Source organism: Corvus hawaiiensis, chromosome 2 (genome assembly GCF_020740725.1).
Source record: "Corvus hawaiiensis isolate bCorHaw1 chromosome 2, bCorHaw1.pri.cur, whole genome shotgun sequence".
Classification (NCBI taxonomy): Eukaryota; Metazoa; Chordata; class Aves; order Passeriformes; family Corvidae; genus Corvus; species Corvus hawaiiensis.
The window spans coordinates 91,682,292-91,698,030 of NC_063214.1; the positions used below are offsets into that span (position 1 = coordinate 91,682,292).

A 15,739-nucleotide genomic window follows, 5' to 3' on the forward strand; every position below is an offset into this window, starting at 1 on the left:
GATATCATTAAAATTTCATTTTTAGTTAAAAACGAACAGTTTTAATTTGTATACTCACTTCTGACTTCAGCACATGCTTCAGCCTGAAAATAACTGTTTTGAATCCTGGGCTTTCAATTTCGTATCATCAAGCTCGATTTGGTACTTTGCAAGTTTTTTATATAGTACCTATGAAGAAAGGTTTTTTCCATAAGGTTTAAGTATACTGCTTGTACCTTAAAAAACCCAGTTAGTGTGTATCTAAGGTCTAGGGCTATATTAACTAGTTTTTTAAAGGCTATGTAAAATTCAAATTATGTGTATTTCTATAAACCAAATTTTTCATTCATGAAAAATATTTTTTTTAACTTATAAATAATGCTAAATCTTCTTAGAATGAAGAAAAACATCCATAAAGGAATGTAGCAGTTAAGAAGAAAAATACAGCTGGTTTATTTAGCAGCTAGATTGTCAAAACAAAACAGCCTATCCCATTTAACAAGCAGAGCTCAGTCAGTTCCATCTTTTTTTACATTACAGTTTTCAAAAGCCTACATTTTAAAAAGCAGAAGACAGATAAAAAATTAAGTAACTTAATTATTAATGAATTGCTTATATCCTAATTAATTAAGTCTTTAACTCCCAATCAGGAGAAATAAAGCCACAAGTATTTGGAGAACAGACAGAATTTCTGACAACTATTGCTTGAGAAAGAGAACTGAAGAAGGAAAAAAAACTGCAGAAAGGCTGTCTTGAACTGCACAGTTCAGAAAATTCTGTGCAAAATTCCTAGGAGAACTCAGCTGCAAGAACTGGGGGAAGGTGTGGTGGTGTGGGGGAAGACTATGGAGAAACACCTATTCCTGTTGCAAAAAGGCTTTGAGTTACTGAGAAAGGTGTTCTGGAAATTTGTGAACTTTTCCAGTGGATCCAAGAAAAGAAATTATATATAATTTAAATATAATATATAAATTTATATAATATATAGTATTATATAAATATAATTTATATAATACTTTAAATAATTGGAGTATCACCTCAATTAATGGAAGAGCTTAGAGGAACCAATACATACTCTAGAGGCAATCCTACTAAAAAGTATTTTATCCTGTAGGACCAAGATTTTTTGTTTCCAACTGCTTCTGCAAGTGTCCAGGTATTGCAAAGAACACTGTGAAGCTTTCAAAAGTACCTGGGAGCAACAGTAAGCTGCATTTTGTACCAGATGACATCATCCTTATCAACGGTGATTCCAGGAGAAGGTGGAGAAGTGATTCCCTGGTGAACCTTTGGCCGTCAAAGCCACTACCAACCTCACCTTTTCTGGGAGGGCACTTAAGAGAAACAATTAATATGTTTGGGAGAAAAGTTATTTAGAATGCAAGTGGTCTCACCTAAATTGTGGTCTCACCTAAGAATTAAGCACCTGATCAAAAGCCATTAGCTATACTACCTCTATAATAAAGGGTGAGAGGTAAAATTAATTTTACTTTAAAAACTGGGATAGGATGAATGTCCTGGAGAACTTTTCATCACTTAAAAGGGAGCCTTAATGACTTAAAATTTTTACATACCTAACATCAGGGGCAGTTAATTTGCTCCTTTAAAACTGAGCAGCACTTCTAAGGGAAGATAAAGTCAAGCAAGCAGTAGAATAAGTACACAGATCAAATACCAGGAAATCTAAATTAAGGCAAGAAGCTGAAGAAAAAGAAGAAAATCCATAACATTACAGTGAGGAACTCCTACAGATATTAAGCTAAATTTCTAGCTGCTTGGAAAACATATCAGTGTAGAAGTATTGTGTGTGCATGAGATGACACTTGAAATATTTTAACTACTTTCACTAGGAACTGGACTGAGATAAATAACACAGTAGATAATGTAAGACTGTATTATAAGCCACTATTTGAAGTATCTTTCATCCAAAAGCCGCTCTTGAAGAAACATAAATACAATACTTCTAATAAAGTTTAGAACCTCATTAAAATGTGTATTGTGTTGAATTATTAGCAAGTCAAAGTCATAAGCTTTTATGTACTATAGGCCAGTCACAGCATGCTGTAAGAAATACTTGCTCCTTCCTTTATAGTACTTTTCCATGTAAGTGATAATTATAGCTGCCTCATTGTTTTTACTTCAAGATCAGGGGAAAAAACCCACTAATTAGCTGTTCCTCAAGACAAATATCCAAACCACTGCGCAAGAATAGCTGGTCCTCTTTATACAAGTGAGCTGAGCAATAAGGGGAAAATTTGGGTTTGAAACATGAACCTAAAAACTAGTCCTGGAATTATTTCAGGTGAGGACCCACCAATTCTCAGTGCTATTTGTAAAAGACACCATCTTTTCTTTCTAGTCAAGGGTTCCCTCTACAAATATACCTGAATTTCTTGCTTAATATTAGAAAGATGCTCTTGTAATCTGTTGTTCTCCTGAGCTAATGATTCTCTGTTCTTGTTAGTCTGAGTTCTTTGTTGGTTTCTTGCAGCTGCTGGTACAAACTGGTGATACCCTACTCACGGAGACTTCTTCAGCAGATTTTCTAAGCAGCAAATAAAAAATTGTTCAGGTACTACAATACTGCCCAACCAAATATAAATTATAGCTTTTCCAGTGTTTTTCAAGTCATGAAACAAAGCTGTAACATATTAGCACACCCTATGATTCCATTTTTTATTTAAAGCTATAAATCAATCAAAATTTTATAATGATCTTGAATTTTTGTCCTCTACCTTGTGGAATGCTCCAACTCTGAAATCAGGATCTTGAAATCTGAAATATTTCTCCTTTAAAAGAAATACAAAATTAAAATATATCTCTCACCACTGCTGAGTATAAATGTGAAAAAATTGAAAGAATATGATATTACTCTTTATTCAGCTAGCTGAATAAATTCCTATTTAATGCAAAATGGATTGTGATTTTCCAAGTTTCATCATATACTGTTTAGAGCTGAAAGTTCTTCTCTTTTTTTTAATTTAGCAAATAAAGGAACAAATGTTATCTTCTTGCAGAATATAATAAATTTAATTAAATTTTTATATCCTTTGTTTATCCAAATATAGCATTTGGCTCAAAGTCACAAACCTAAATGATGTCTTCTGCCTATTAGGTAAGTTAACACAGCTCTTCCACAATGAATAAACTACTAGTCTGGTAGTTTTTAATTGATAAAAAAGAACTCCATCAGAAAGTATATTACTTTTCCTCCCTTGTCTTTGGACACAGAGACTAAGAGAAGCATAGGCTTAGAAAATGTCTTTTACTAGAGACACAAGAGGTAAGAGACAGCCATCTCTTCTCTAAAACAGACAAAATTTTACACTTTACTGTTTGAAAAATGCAAAGTCAGTGCTTACGGAAAGATGTGCTGCAATCATTTTTCTTTAAGATTTTGTTAAAAATCAACGCAAATTCTTGCATTAATCCACAGCAGCTTAAAAATACCTTGTTTAGTTTATCCTAAATCAACATCCATGTCACTTAGGCTGAAGTGAAAAATCCAGTTTCATAACTAATAACTGAGCAGCTCCATTACATAGATTGAAATCACACTGTGCAATAAACCTTAAGATGAAAAGAACATATTTCAGATGTTTTTTCAATGACAAGCAAGGCAATATTATTCAGAATCCTACATCTGTCACATCACAGGACCCCAAGGAAGAACTGAGGCTAACTTTTACGACAAACAAAATATTTTTTTGGCTAATTTTTTCCACTTCAGGAGAGTAGGTAAAGTCTCCTCTCTCGGTAAGTATAACTGATACAAAATACAAAACTGAGATGATCAGCGCAGGTCAAACCTACCGCTGTTGGAGTCAACATGAGTTTCATTGCTGCCCTTAAACTGAAGCAGAACTAGACCAGCACACAGCACTGTTGTAGACACCAATGTAAGGTAGGTGTGATGGCCCAACAGATCCCCCTATTTACCTTTTGTCTCTATTTAAATATTAGAACATACTTTAATTGCCAGGCTTTCCTCAGAAGTAGCAATGCTCTCTCTCCCTTCTTCCACACAGCCTTGCAAAGATGGCTTCTCCTTATTAAGTTGTGCAATTGCTTCTTTCAAAGCACAGATGTCTTCTTGTTGTAAAAGACTTTGTCTTGAAAAGTTTTCTGGATGCAATCAGAAGGGTCTCACTTTTTATTAATTCAACCCATTTGAAATTAAAATTCTTTTAATACACTTCTAAAGCATAGAAGAAAAAGGCAGAAGTTCTCCTTCAAGAAAGCACTGAAGCATGCACCTTTTCAAAATACAGTAATAATCTATAAATTATACTTACAGAACTGAATTCTTCTTTAGATCAGAGCCTTAAATTACATGTCTCAGAACAAATCTATTTTTCAAGAGCAAATACTTAGATCATTGAAAATAACTTTCTCTGGTATTATAACAAAAGTTTAAACAGAATTACTATGGACAGAAGCAACATGTAGACTGCAGCATGTAATTACAGATGAAGTAAGAGACTGTTTTCCTGATACTACCCAGGAGGTAATAAACTGGGAGGAGTAGCTGATACACCAGAGTCATGCTGCCATCCGCAGGGACCTTCACCAGCTGCAGAAATGGGCTGAGAACAACCTCATGAAGTTCAATAAACAGAATTCCTGAAGCTAGGGAGGAACAACCCCTGTCACCAGTCACATCGGGGGCCACCCAGCTGGAGAGCAGCTTGGCAGGAAGGCTGGGGGTCCTGATGGGCACCATGTTGAACATGAGCCACCAATGTGCCCTTGCTGTAAAGAAGGCAAGTGGTATCTTGATCTGCATTAGGGAAAGTATCACCATTCTACAGCTGTAGTTTTGGAAGAACACATTCCTTGGCACTACGGGAATAAAAATCCTTCTATTCATCTCTGTTACTCCCATAATATAAAAAAGGTGCAACATACAGTACAGGATACATACTACAATATACTATAAAGTATGTTTTCCTAATTTCCACCATCAGTATTTTACAGTGCTGGGAGGTGCTACCACTGCCTTAGTGAATCACAAATATAACTGATGTGCTCAGACACTGCACACTGGTACTAGCACATGCTGTTCAGCTGACAGCATGTGTTGTCACTGAAACTTACATTTGCCAGAGCTCTGTCACATAATTTTAAAATGCAAAAACCTTTCAATAATGAAAGAAAACTAAAGTTTGGCACTCAAAATGTTAAAACTTTCAGAAGTATATTTATTTGCATTCAACACCTTTTCTTCGAACCCATTAAAAAAAAATAAGACAACTGCAGAATATTAAAATTAGCCTATTGAATTCCATTATAAAAATTGGATCTGCCACTCACCAGCTTTTTCATCTAAAAGCATAATTTTCTCTTGACTAAGTTGCATTTCAAGATTTTTCTTCACAAGGCTTCACTGAGTCCCTGAAAGACTCAGTTATGTCTTTTCATTCAATAAACTGGAAAAGCAGAAGCATTAAACAGGAGAGTTCAGACATTGGTATATTAATTTTTTTTTATTTTGGAAAGGTCATTAAAATTGCAAAAGATAGGAAAATTGAAATTTTTCTGTCTATTTTAGACTATTTGGGATATTTATTAATGTTAACTTTAATCTCAGTATATTAAATTCTGAATAATCCTGTAAAGGATTACAGAAAAGTAAGAAGAATTCTTTGCAACAGGTGCAATATAAATTATAAAATAAAATATAAATAAAATATAAAACAGTCACAAAAATAATTAAAATAAAAATCATCCCCTGGGACATCCATTGGAATGCCCGACCTGTTTCAAGTTGTAACCAAATTATCTGTTCAAATGTAGTAATATTAATGACAAACACTGTTCAAGAAACTGGAAAGAATTACCAGTCTGGTTTGGGAGGGTAAAGAAAAAGACCTTTCAGTAGCAGCAACTAGTTTTCAACAATTCAACAGTATTCATGAATGTGACAATTTATTATAAAGCAGCACTTGCTGATCTATGTTTTATTCCCTAAAGGCTTTGATTGAGTCTAGTCCTACCATGCTTCTGAACATGGTTAGGAATTCCAGCTGAGCAGCAGACCATAAGCCCTATGCAAAGATTCAGTTTTATTTCCTCTCATGAAAAGGCTTCAAGACTTAAGAAATGGATCTTTAAAACTAACAACACGACACTCACTGGTTTACGCATGTTTGCCTGTTTCTATATAAAAAAACAATTTTAATAAATGGAAAGAAAATTGTTCATATGCAATTTACCAAAACTCATCAATCCCCATAGCTTCTAATAGCAAGCTCCTAATTCTAAATTAAGTGAATTTTACTTTTTCACTGAAGATGGTTTCCACCATATCATCATATCAACAAGACAAGAACATTTATATATAAATAAGCAATGAGGAAAACAATTTCATTCCAAAAAGGAGGATGGCTCATAAGCAGCTTTCGTAAATTCCTTTCCCTTTGTGCTATATAACAGTTATGTAAACCAGTGGACACCGGCTGATGTTACTAGTCAAATTAATGCAATTACACACTTTTACTTAACTAAGAGAAACATATTCAGCTTCCTGTCAACTCAGCTCAGTTTCAGAATCCACTGCTTTTCTTGTCAGTCTTTTCATCTCAGTTTCCAGAGAATGGTGTCTTTCATTAGTGCCACTTGGCACATCTGTTCTAACTGTTCACTATCTAACTATAAATATAATCAAACATTAACAGCTGAGGGGAAAAAAAGAGCTGATTTGTAGAATTTATATTATTTCAATTTTTACTCTGTTTTTAGCACAACTCTTTTGCTGAAGAAGAAATGTCCAAGCATCTCATTTACTCAAGGCCTGACTCAGTCTACTGAAGATACTTGGCAAAGAGCTGAAATGTGACTTTCACTTCTTTTGAAGGTAAATCAATTTCCCATCTTTCAGACCTCTGGGAATATTTTCATTTATTCATGTAAATTTTTTGTTGGTAATCATGCCCGAGGGAAAAAATGTTTGTCATTGATCAACATTAAAAGTTTTTAGTGCAAAATAACATAAAAGAAAACATTATTGTGAGTGTATGAAGGAAGAAATCACAGTTTGGGATACAACATGACCAATAATGGCTTTAGGCCTCTATTGAGTTACACACCTATGCCAATAACCGGGTAAAGAAATCACTGTAGAACACTTGCATAAAGCATTATGTAACCAAGTTACCATCATGAGGCCTTCAGGTCTGTAGCTAGAACAAAGAACAGATCCAAAGCCTCCTGCACAAGCTCCAGCAAAGCTGGTTTGAAATATTCAGTTTAAAGAAACCTCTATCTTCTTATTAAAATGCTTACACTTAACATTTGAAAGACTGTCCTTTCTAAATTATTTGAAACACCTCTTTTAAAGTACAAAAATTCTCACCTCATCCCCCTCCTCACTTACCAAATCTTTCAGTACTAATTTCTGTGTTACTATAATCAAAGGTCAGGCCTCTAAGGAGCAAGCCTCTGGGATACAGGACCTTTTTCAATACAAGTGCCATAAATGTCATGTTGATGTATCGCCCTCAAAGGGTACCAAAAGAACTGAAGAAATAAGATGATGTACCTAAAACAGGGCTCCCAATACTCACTACAAGTCGTACATAGGCATGTGATTAAAAATCACTTACTACTCAGAGCTATTTCAGCCTACAGTGTATTCTTCATATCAGATGCACTCAGTTTAATATTATAAACTGTGGTATTATATTTATAAGCTTGGTAGGATTTTAGAAGGCTGAGGGGGAAAAAGAAGATAAACCAGAATTTGTAACCACAAGATCTAGAAGAAAGATATACTACAGAAATCAATGTTAATTTATTTAAACATCAAGTTCTACCAAGACTGTTAGTAAATTTAAGATTTATATTCATTTTATTAATGTTTTCATTTTCTATTTTAGTGCCATATGTAAGCAAACAGTTGCACACACAAGTACTTAAACCATATTAAATACAACTTGCCAGAACTGAGCAATTACTTTTAGCTTTGAGGCACCAGGTCTTAGTAATACACAGTCATAAGACAATTCACATTTGAATGGACTCCAGGTCTCTAGCCTAAACCCCTGCTCAAAGCAGGGCCAGCTCTGAGGTCAGGCTGCTCAGGGCTTTGTCCAGTCCAGTCCTGAAAATCTCCAAGGCTGGGGACTGCTCAGCTGCCCTCATGAGAAGCAAGTATTTCCTTGTATTCAGCCTGAACCATTCTGGTTTCAATGCATGCCCATTGTTGCTCATCTTTCCACTGGGCACTGCAGTAAAAAGCCTGTTTATGATTTCTTGATGAGTACTGGCAGGCAGGACTTATGTCCCTCTTAAGCCAGTCCTATTTCAGGTGGAACAAGCCTATCCTACCCTGGATATATGAACACTGTGGGTAACAGTGTTGAAAGCTTGGTATAGTCTTAAAATCACAGAATCACAGAATGGTTTCAGTTGGAAGGAACTTCAAAGACCATCTTGTTCCACACCCCCTGCAATGGGCAGGGACAACTTTCATTACACCAGATTGCTGAGTGCTCCATCCAGACTGGTCTTTGAACACTTCCAGGGATGGGACACCCACAGCTTCTCTGGGCAATCTGTTCCAGGGCCTCACCACCCTCACAGTGAAGAATTTCTAACTTGTACCTACTCTAAACCTATCGTCTTCCAGTTTAAAACCATTTCCCCTTGTCCTGTCACTACATGTTCCTGTGAGAAGTCCCTCCCCAGCTCTCTTGTTGATCCCCTTTAGGTACTGGAAGGTGCTAAAATATCTCCTCCAAGTCTTCCCTTCTCCAGGCTGAACAATCCCAACTCTCTCAGCCTGTCTTCATAGGAGAGGTGCTCCAGTCTGCTCTGACCATCTTCGTGGCCTCCTCTGGACTAACTCCAACAGGTCCATGTCCTTATTATGTTGGAGACCCCAGATCTGGACACAGTCCTCCAGGTGATGTCCTACCAGAGCAGAGTAGAGTGGAAATAGTCTTGGTAAATAACATCCACTGCTCTCAGCCTGTTGTTTCCTGATAGCAGTCAGGTTGGTCCTGCAGGATTAACCATGAACGTCACCTGTATTATATTTAAAATGCCATAAATAATTATTTTCCCTTACATTATGAACAGTAGTTTCAAGCTCTTCAATTCTCTGTTCCAAATGAGCCTTTTCATTAAATGCAGTTTCTTGGGAAATCTGTATCAAGTAAGAGCAACAACAAAATCACATATAGAACAAGTCTCAATTCACCACAGACTTGTAAAGCAATTAATTCTCAGGACCAGAACAGAAATCTGTAGCAACTTTAATTACACTGCTAAGTAGTTTTCATGTTTAAATAACCTGTGGGGTGGGGCTGAGGTGGGATGGAACAGAATCAAACCTGTACCTGCTCCCTGAGGCTATCACATTCTGTAGGCATCCTTCAGAAATCTGACAGTGCTGTATCCCTTTCTATCTCCATGTGTCTTAATACAGCTTGAGCTATCACAGTGCTTTTGGGAGTCCTGGGGCATTTTATAACTTCCCGATGAAGCTGGGAACTCTCCTCCTGTGCCTGTTTTTTAAAAAAGCAGCATAACAGAAACATGGAATAGATAATCAATATATTACCATGGCCTATGGCTGGTAATGCAGAACATCCCAGAAACTGCGTAATATCAAAGATGTAGTAATCATTTGTGCACACATTCTTTGATTCAGGAAAGGATTTTTAACTCAGGACAGCACTTACAAACTTGCATTGAACTGACAGATTCAAATAACAGAATTTCCATAACTTTTTTTTCTATTTTTTAACAAATACTTTGCATTCTTTCTTTTTTCATACAAAGCCAAAAATATTTTTTCTTGCACATTACCTTGTTATTTCTATTAATCATACAAATATAAATAAAATTACCTGTTCATAAAGATTGACAGTTTTGTTGCTCTCAGCTGTTAAAACTTTGAAGTTACCCTGAATTTCTGCCACATGACACTCATATATTTTCAGTGTTGACTCAAGTTCTTCACATTCTCTCGGCATTTTCAAGACTCCTGGATCAGAAATCACTCCCTTAAAGAATATGGAGATAGAAAGTTAAAGTAGAGCAATAGAGCTTAAAACACTTGCTAATTATATCTGGTTTCTGTTTACAATCAATTTGTTTTTCTTCCTGGTAGTTACAGCTTTAGTAGTTTAACATGAGATAAACTGACATTCTAAAAAGTACACTCCTCCTCTTCCAAAGTGATTTCCCAAGCTCACCTGGATGAGTAATTGTTTTTTTACATGCTGCCACAAGTAGAGGTTCACTTAGGACTTAAAAATGTGTTTCCTAATATCTGCAACAAATTCTCAGTCTCACATTTATAGCAGTCCTTTTCCAGTGACTTAATAAAGGCATCAAGCCTTGAAGGTGACCTCCCCTACTTTATCTCAGATTGTTTGTAAAATAACCTGCATTAGCATAAATGAGAGAATGCCTTCACTGAAACAAAACTTTTGTAATTATTGATACTTCAATGTAAAACAGATAAATATACTCTTCAAAATGAAGATGAAGCAGATATCAAATTTAAATAAATATCCACATAATACTTTAAAGTAACTTCTGAATGTCTGTATTTTCTCTTTTTAGTTATATTGCAGAATATGTCTGAATGTCCTTCTAATATGGATCTAACAAGAAAGAAAAGGACATAAAAACTAAATGCTAATTAACTTGAAATATATCTGTTCAAAACTAAGGAGGACAATTAAGTAGATTTGTCCTGGAATATCTAATGAATTTTTAAATATGAAAGGAAGTAGAAGTAGGCCACCATGTTTGTTCAAGGTCCACGAAAGGTGAATTTTTGCCATGGAAATAAAGTAATGTGCAAGTAAGTATTGTTGAATTCCAGAAAGTCATGTAGGGGCCTAAAACAGATTCTGAAGATAAACTGCAACTCTGAAATTCAAAACCGCACATCTAATCCCATTTGTTTAAGAGTAAACTAATTTAATTTTGGGTCTTTACAAAGAGTAATTTCTATAAAGTGATTCGTACAATCAATTTTTTGCATTCATACTAAAATTAGTCATGTCCTAGGTGTACCTCTGATGATAAAGACAGCCTAGATGTCTATTACAGTCATCATCACTGTTGACATATCAATTATATTAGGTGAATCCCATCGTAATATTCTGTTCTCTCTGAAAGAGGCACTCTCAGGTTCTGCAGTTATATGCATTGCCCTAGTCCTAGGGAAGGGAACAGATCTGAGCACTCAAGCAGCTGGCACCTTCAGTACCTCACTGAGCACTGAGCACTCAAATCTCCCCATAGAATTTACACACAGTATTTGCTCACTCACAATACTACTTTTACCAACTAGTGAAAGAGCACTTTTTGGAAAACATGATAATATTATATATCCTAAAATATATACTTACACTATACTTGCCGTAAAGTGGTAAGAATTTACTGCTGTGACACATTTCACCACCATCCTCTAAACTGCAAAAACACAACCCCATCACAACTGGGATTCAGCTTCCCATCAGAACCCCTCACTGGTGGCTTCATGCAGCACTAGAGACACCTGCAGCAGCTCTTCCTGCGGGACCAGGAGCACTCAGAGTTAGCAAACGTTTTGGACTGATTAAGCCCCCCAAAACGTGTTTGCGTTCCCAAGCAGTTCAGTGATGAACCAACCACTTCAGATGTTCCTTTCCTCCTTGCTCCCCAGAGCACCCACACGCCCCGCACACCCCGGGCCCCCCGCACGCCCCGCACACCCCGCACACCCCGGTCCCCCCGCACGCCCCGGGCCCCCCGCACGCCCCGCACACCCCGGGCCCCCCGCACGCCCCGCACACCCCGCACACCCCGGGCCCCCCGCACACCCCGGGCCCCCCGCACACCCCGCACACCCCGGGCCCCCCGCACGCCCCGCACACCCCGGGCCCCCCGCACGCCCCGCACACCCCGCACACCCCGGGCCCCCCGCACACCCCGCACGCCCCGCACACCCCGCACACCCCGGGCCCCCCGCACGCCCCGCACACCCCGCACACCCCGGTCCCCCCGCACGCCCCGGGCCCCCCGCACGCCCCGCACACCCCGGGCCCCCCGCACACCCCTGCACACCCCGGGCCCCCCGCACACCCCTGCACACCCCGGACCCCCCGCACACCCCTGCACACCCCGGGCCCCCCGCACACCCCGCACACCCCGGGCCCCCCGCACACCCCGCACACCCCGGGCCCCCTGCACACCCCGGGCCCCCCGCACACCCCTGCACACCCCGGACCCCCCGCACACCCCTGCACACCCCGGGCCCCCCGCACACCCCGCACACCCCGGGCCCCCCGCACACCCCGCACACCCCGGGCCCCCTGCACACCCCGGGCCCCCCGCACACCCCGCCGCCCGGGGCGCGCACCGAGTCCCGCCGGTCGCTACCTCGGCGCGACTCTCCGCTCTCCCCCTCCGGCGCCTCGGGGAGCCGCTCATGGCCATTACCGGGGCCAGGGGGAGCACTGGCGTCTGCTGCCGCCCCGGGCATCACCGCTGCCGCCCCGACACCCGCCTCCTTCCCTCCCTCCTTCCTTCCCTCCATCCGTCCCGCCGCGTTCCCTGGGAGCCTGGCAGCGGCCGGCGAACTGCCGCGCCCTCCCAAACGCCCCTCTCCGCATGCCAAGCCGGGAGGTGGTTCGTCTTCTTCAGGTATCTGGTTATTCTGGATGGTTGTGAAGAGCTCCTGGAAACCCCGACTCCAGCTCTCCCCCGAAGGAAAAGCTATTCATATAACCATTACATTCTCACAGTATTGTCCTTTCCTCCAGGCCAGGCCCATTCCTGAGGGAACTGGTGGATGAAGTGGCTAAGCCACTATCCATCATGTTTGAGAAGTTGTGGCAATTTGGTGAAGTTCCTACTGATTCGAAACGAAATATGGAAGACACAGGGAAATACAGGCCAGCAACTCTTGCCTTGGTATCTGTCAAGACCATGACACAGATCCCCCAAGAAACTATACTACGGCACATGGAAAATAAGGAGGTAATTAGTGGCAGTCAACATGATTTCACCATGGCAAATCATACTCGACAAATTTGGTGGCCTTCTACAAGGGGGTTACAGCAGTGATGTAAAGTAAGTGGTGAGGGAAAAGCAACTGCTGTCATCTACCTGGGCTTGTGCAAGGCATTTGACACAGTCTGACACAACATCCTTGTCTCTAATCAGGAGAGATATGGACTTCAAGATGGACCATTCTGTGGATAACAATTAGATGGATGGTTGCACTCAAAGTGGCCAATGACTCAATGTCCAGGTGGAGACCAGTGGTGTTCTTCAGGGGTTGATACTGGGCTGGTGCAGTTTAACATCTGTCAGTGACATGGACACAAAGCTGGGAGGAGAATGGATGGAGAGCAGCCCTGGGGAGAAGGACTTAAGGATGCTGGTGGACAAGAAGCTCAACATGAGCTGGCAATGTGCCCTTGCAGGCCAGAAGGCCAGCCACATCCTGGGCTGCAGCAAAAGAAGTGTGCCCAGCAGGGCAAAGGAGGTGATTTTCCCCTCTCTACTCTGCCCTCATGAGACCCCACCTGGAGTGCTGCATCCAGGTCTGGAGCTAGAGAAAGACACTGACCTTTTTGGAGGAGTCCAGAGGAGGGACACTGAGCTGATCAGATGGCTGGAGCACCTCTCCTATGAAGACAGGCTGAGAGAGATGGGGTTGTTCAGCCTGGAGAAGAGAAGGCTCCAGGGAGACTTTCCAGTATCTAAAGGGAGCTTACAAGAAGGCTGGAGAGAGACTTTTCACCAGGGCATGTAATGATAGGACAAGGGGGAATGACCTCAAGCTGAAGGAGGGAAGGTTTAAATTAGATAATAGGGAAGAATGATTTATTTTCAAGAATTAACTTCTTCTTAGGAGGGTGATGAAGCACTGGATCAGGTTGCCTAAAAAGGCTGTGGAGTCCCCACACCTGGAAGTGTTCAGCATCAGGCTGGATGGAGCTCTGAGCAACATGGTCTAATGGAAGGTGTCCTGCCCATGAAAGGGGAGTTGGAACTAGGTGGTCTTCAAGGTCCCTTCCAAGCCAAGCTATTCTGTGACTCTATGATTTCCTTGAGCCAGGAGTTCTGCAGGACAGAAGCCAAGCAGCTGTAATGGACATACTGACTTCTGGCTCAGTACAGCACAACAGCTTACCTAAATAGCTTTCTAGCAAGCATGCAGTCTCTGCACTTTTATTTTCTTTACTCTTGCTTTCCAAAATGATCATAACATCTGTAGTTCCTACAGGTGTATATGACTGAAATTCTATAAAATGAAAGGTTAGAAATATGCCTAAAAAACATTTCTAAAAAGATGCATTGTAAAATCTTGTACAAAATTATCAGTAAACCCCTTTCCCCATTAATTCTGATATAAATATTTATGACCACTACTTTCATAGAAATTTTAATTATTTCTCTACTTGATTTCATCTTGGGAGGTTTTTGAATAACTCTTATCTATGAAAATTCAACTTTCAGTATCAGGTTTATTATGTAGAGCACAGTTTCTCAATAAACATTACTAAAGTCAAGAAAAGGTGCTCATATTTCTTTTTGGTTTTAAGTACAAATGAATACTGAGTGACCGGTTGCTACCACATCTTTTTGAAGAGCTTTTTTGTTGGGGGAGGCAGTTAAGCCAAGCTTCTCCTCAAGTGACACAACAATCTCTCCACATCTTGACAGAAAAAAGGTTACTTCCTCAAATAACAGTTAAATTCTTCATAGTTATTTGGGGATGGAAACAGGGGGATGGATCATAAATTGGCACACTCAGACACCGCCCATTGCTGTTTTGAGTGAAAATCTTTAAAAAAATTCTTTTAAAGCACCTTTAACCCAAACTTCCCAGGCCCACACATGGAGCATAGGCCTTGCCTGTGATTAATGCAAAAGCCTCAGCAAAAGGCAGGGAAAGGCAGCATGAGCAATGCTTACAGGTCAGAAGATTTCAGAGAGCCAAGCAGCCAAGTCTTGTCAGTCCAGCCCCAGGAGAGAGATGGGTATTCTGAAACTGCCACAGCTGATCAGCCAGGACTGACAGTGAACTCAGGGAGCTCAGCTGAACACCTCTACTCTAATTAGGTTCATCTCTTCCAGAAACTAATATCCAAGGAGACACTTTTACAGATGAAAACTCCAGCAATTGCCACACAATCTCTCTGGCCTGACAAGAACAAAACAAGTGTTAAATAAGACTGACTTAATCTTGTGAAAATACCTTCCTTTAATTAAACCTTATCTTCTATCCAAAGCCCATCTAATTTATGTATCTATTTGTAAGACTATGTGCCAGTTGTATCATCCAGAATAAATATTACCCTTAGCACTACACTTCTTTCTTCACAGTGTCAAACATTAGCTTTGCATATATAATAAACCCCAGTCTGAACATATTCCTGATTTTTAATGCCAGGACTAACATTTTTACTGGTTTACAAACACTGTGAAGTTAAAACCTCAGAGTATTACGAGGCTAATTATGCTTTTCTTTATTCCACCAACAAAATCATTTGAGAGAAATTACTTCTTATGTTTTCTTATATCCCAAGATAAGAGTTCTTATTAACAGTACCTCTGGCTGCACATATCTTCTTCCTGGAACAGCACAGACAGGAACAAGCAGACTGGTGCCTTTGAAGAAAGTGATGCAAAAAGGGTAAGGAGGCCTTGTGAACCCAGTGACTCCTACTGCCTCTTCATGGCAACGATATAAACAGCCTTTGAAAGAGGCTGCTTTAGGTATTCCCAAAGTCAAGGTGAGAAA

General features: G+C 40.1%; 1 protein-coding gene across 1 annotated transcript; it reads right to left on the reverse strand.

Annotated features, from left to right (window-relative positions):
• Positions 1–7,043: 7,043 nt before the first annotated feature.
• Positions 7,044–12,455, reverse strand: TSGA10 (testis specific 10). Its single transcript, XM_048293561.1, is given in 5 exon segments — positions 7,044–7,067; positions 9,050–9,127; positions 9,321–9,488; positions 9,834–9,989; positions 12,364–12,455. Coding segments are annotated over 5 exon segments (483 nt in total). The 5' UTR covers positions 12,421–12,455.
• Positions 12,456–15,739: the final 3,284 nt, after the last annotated feature.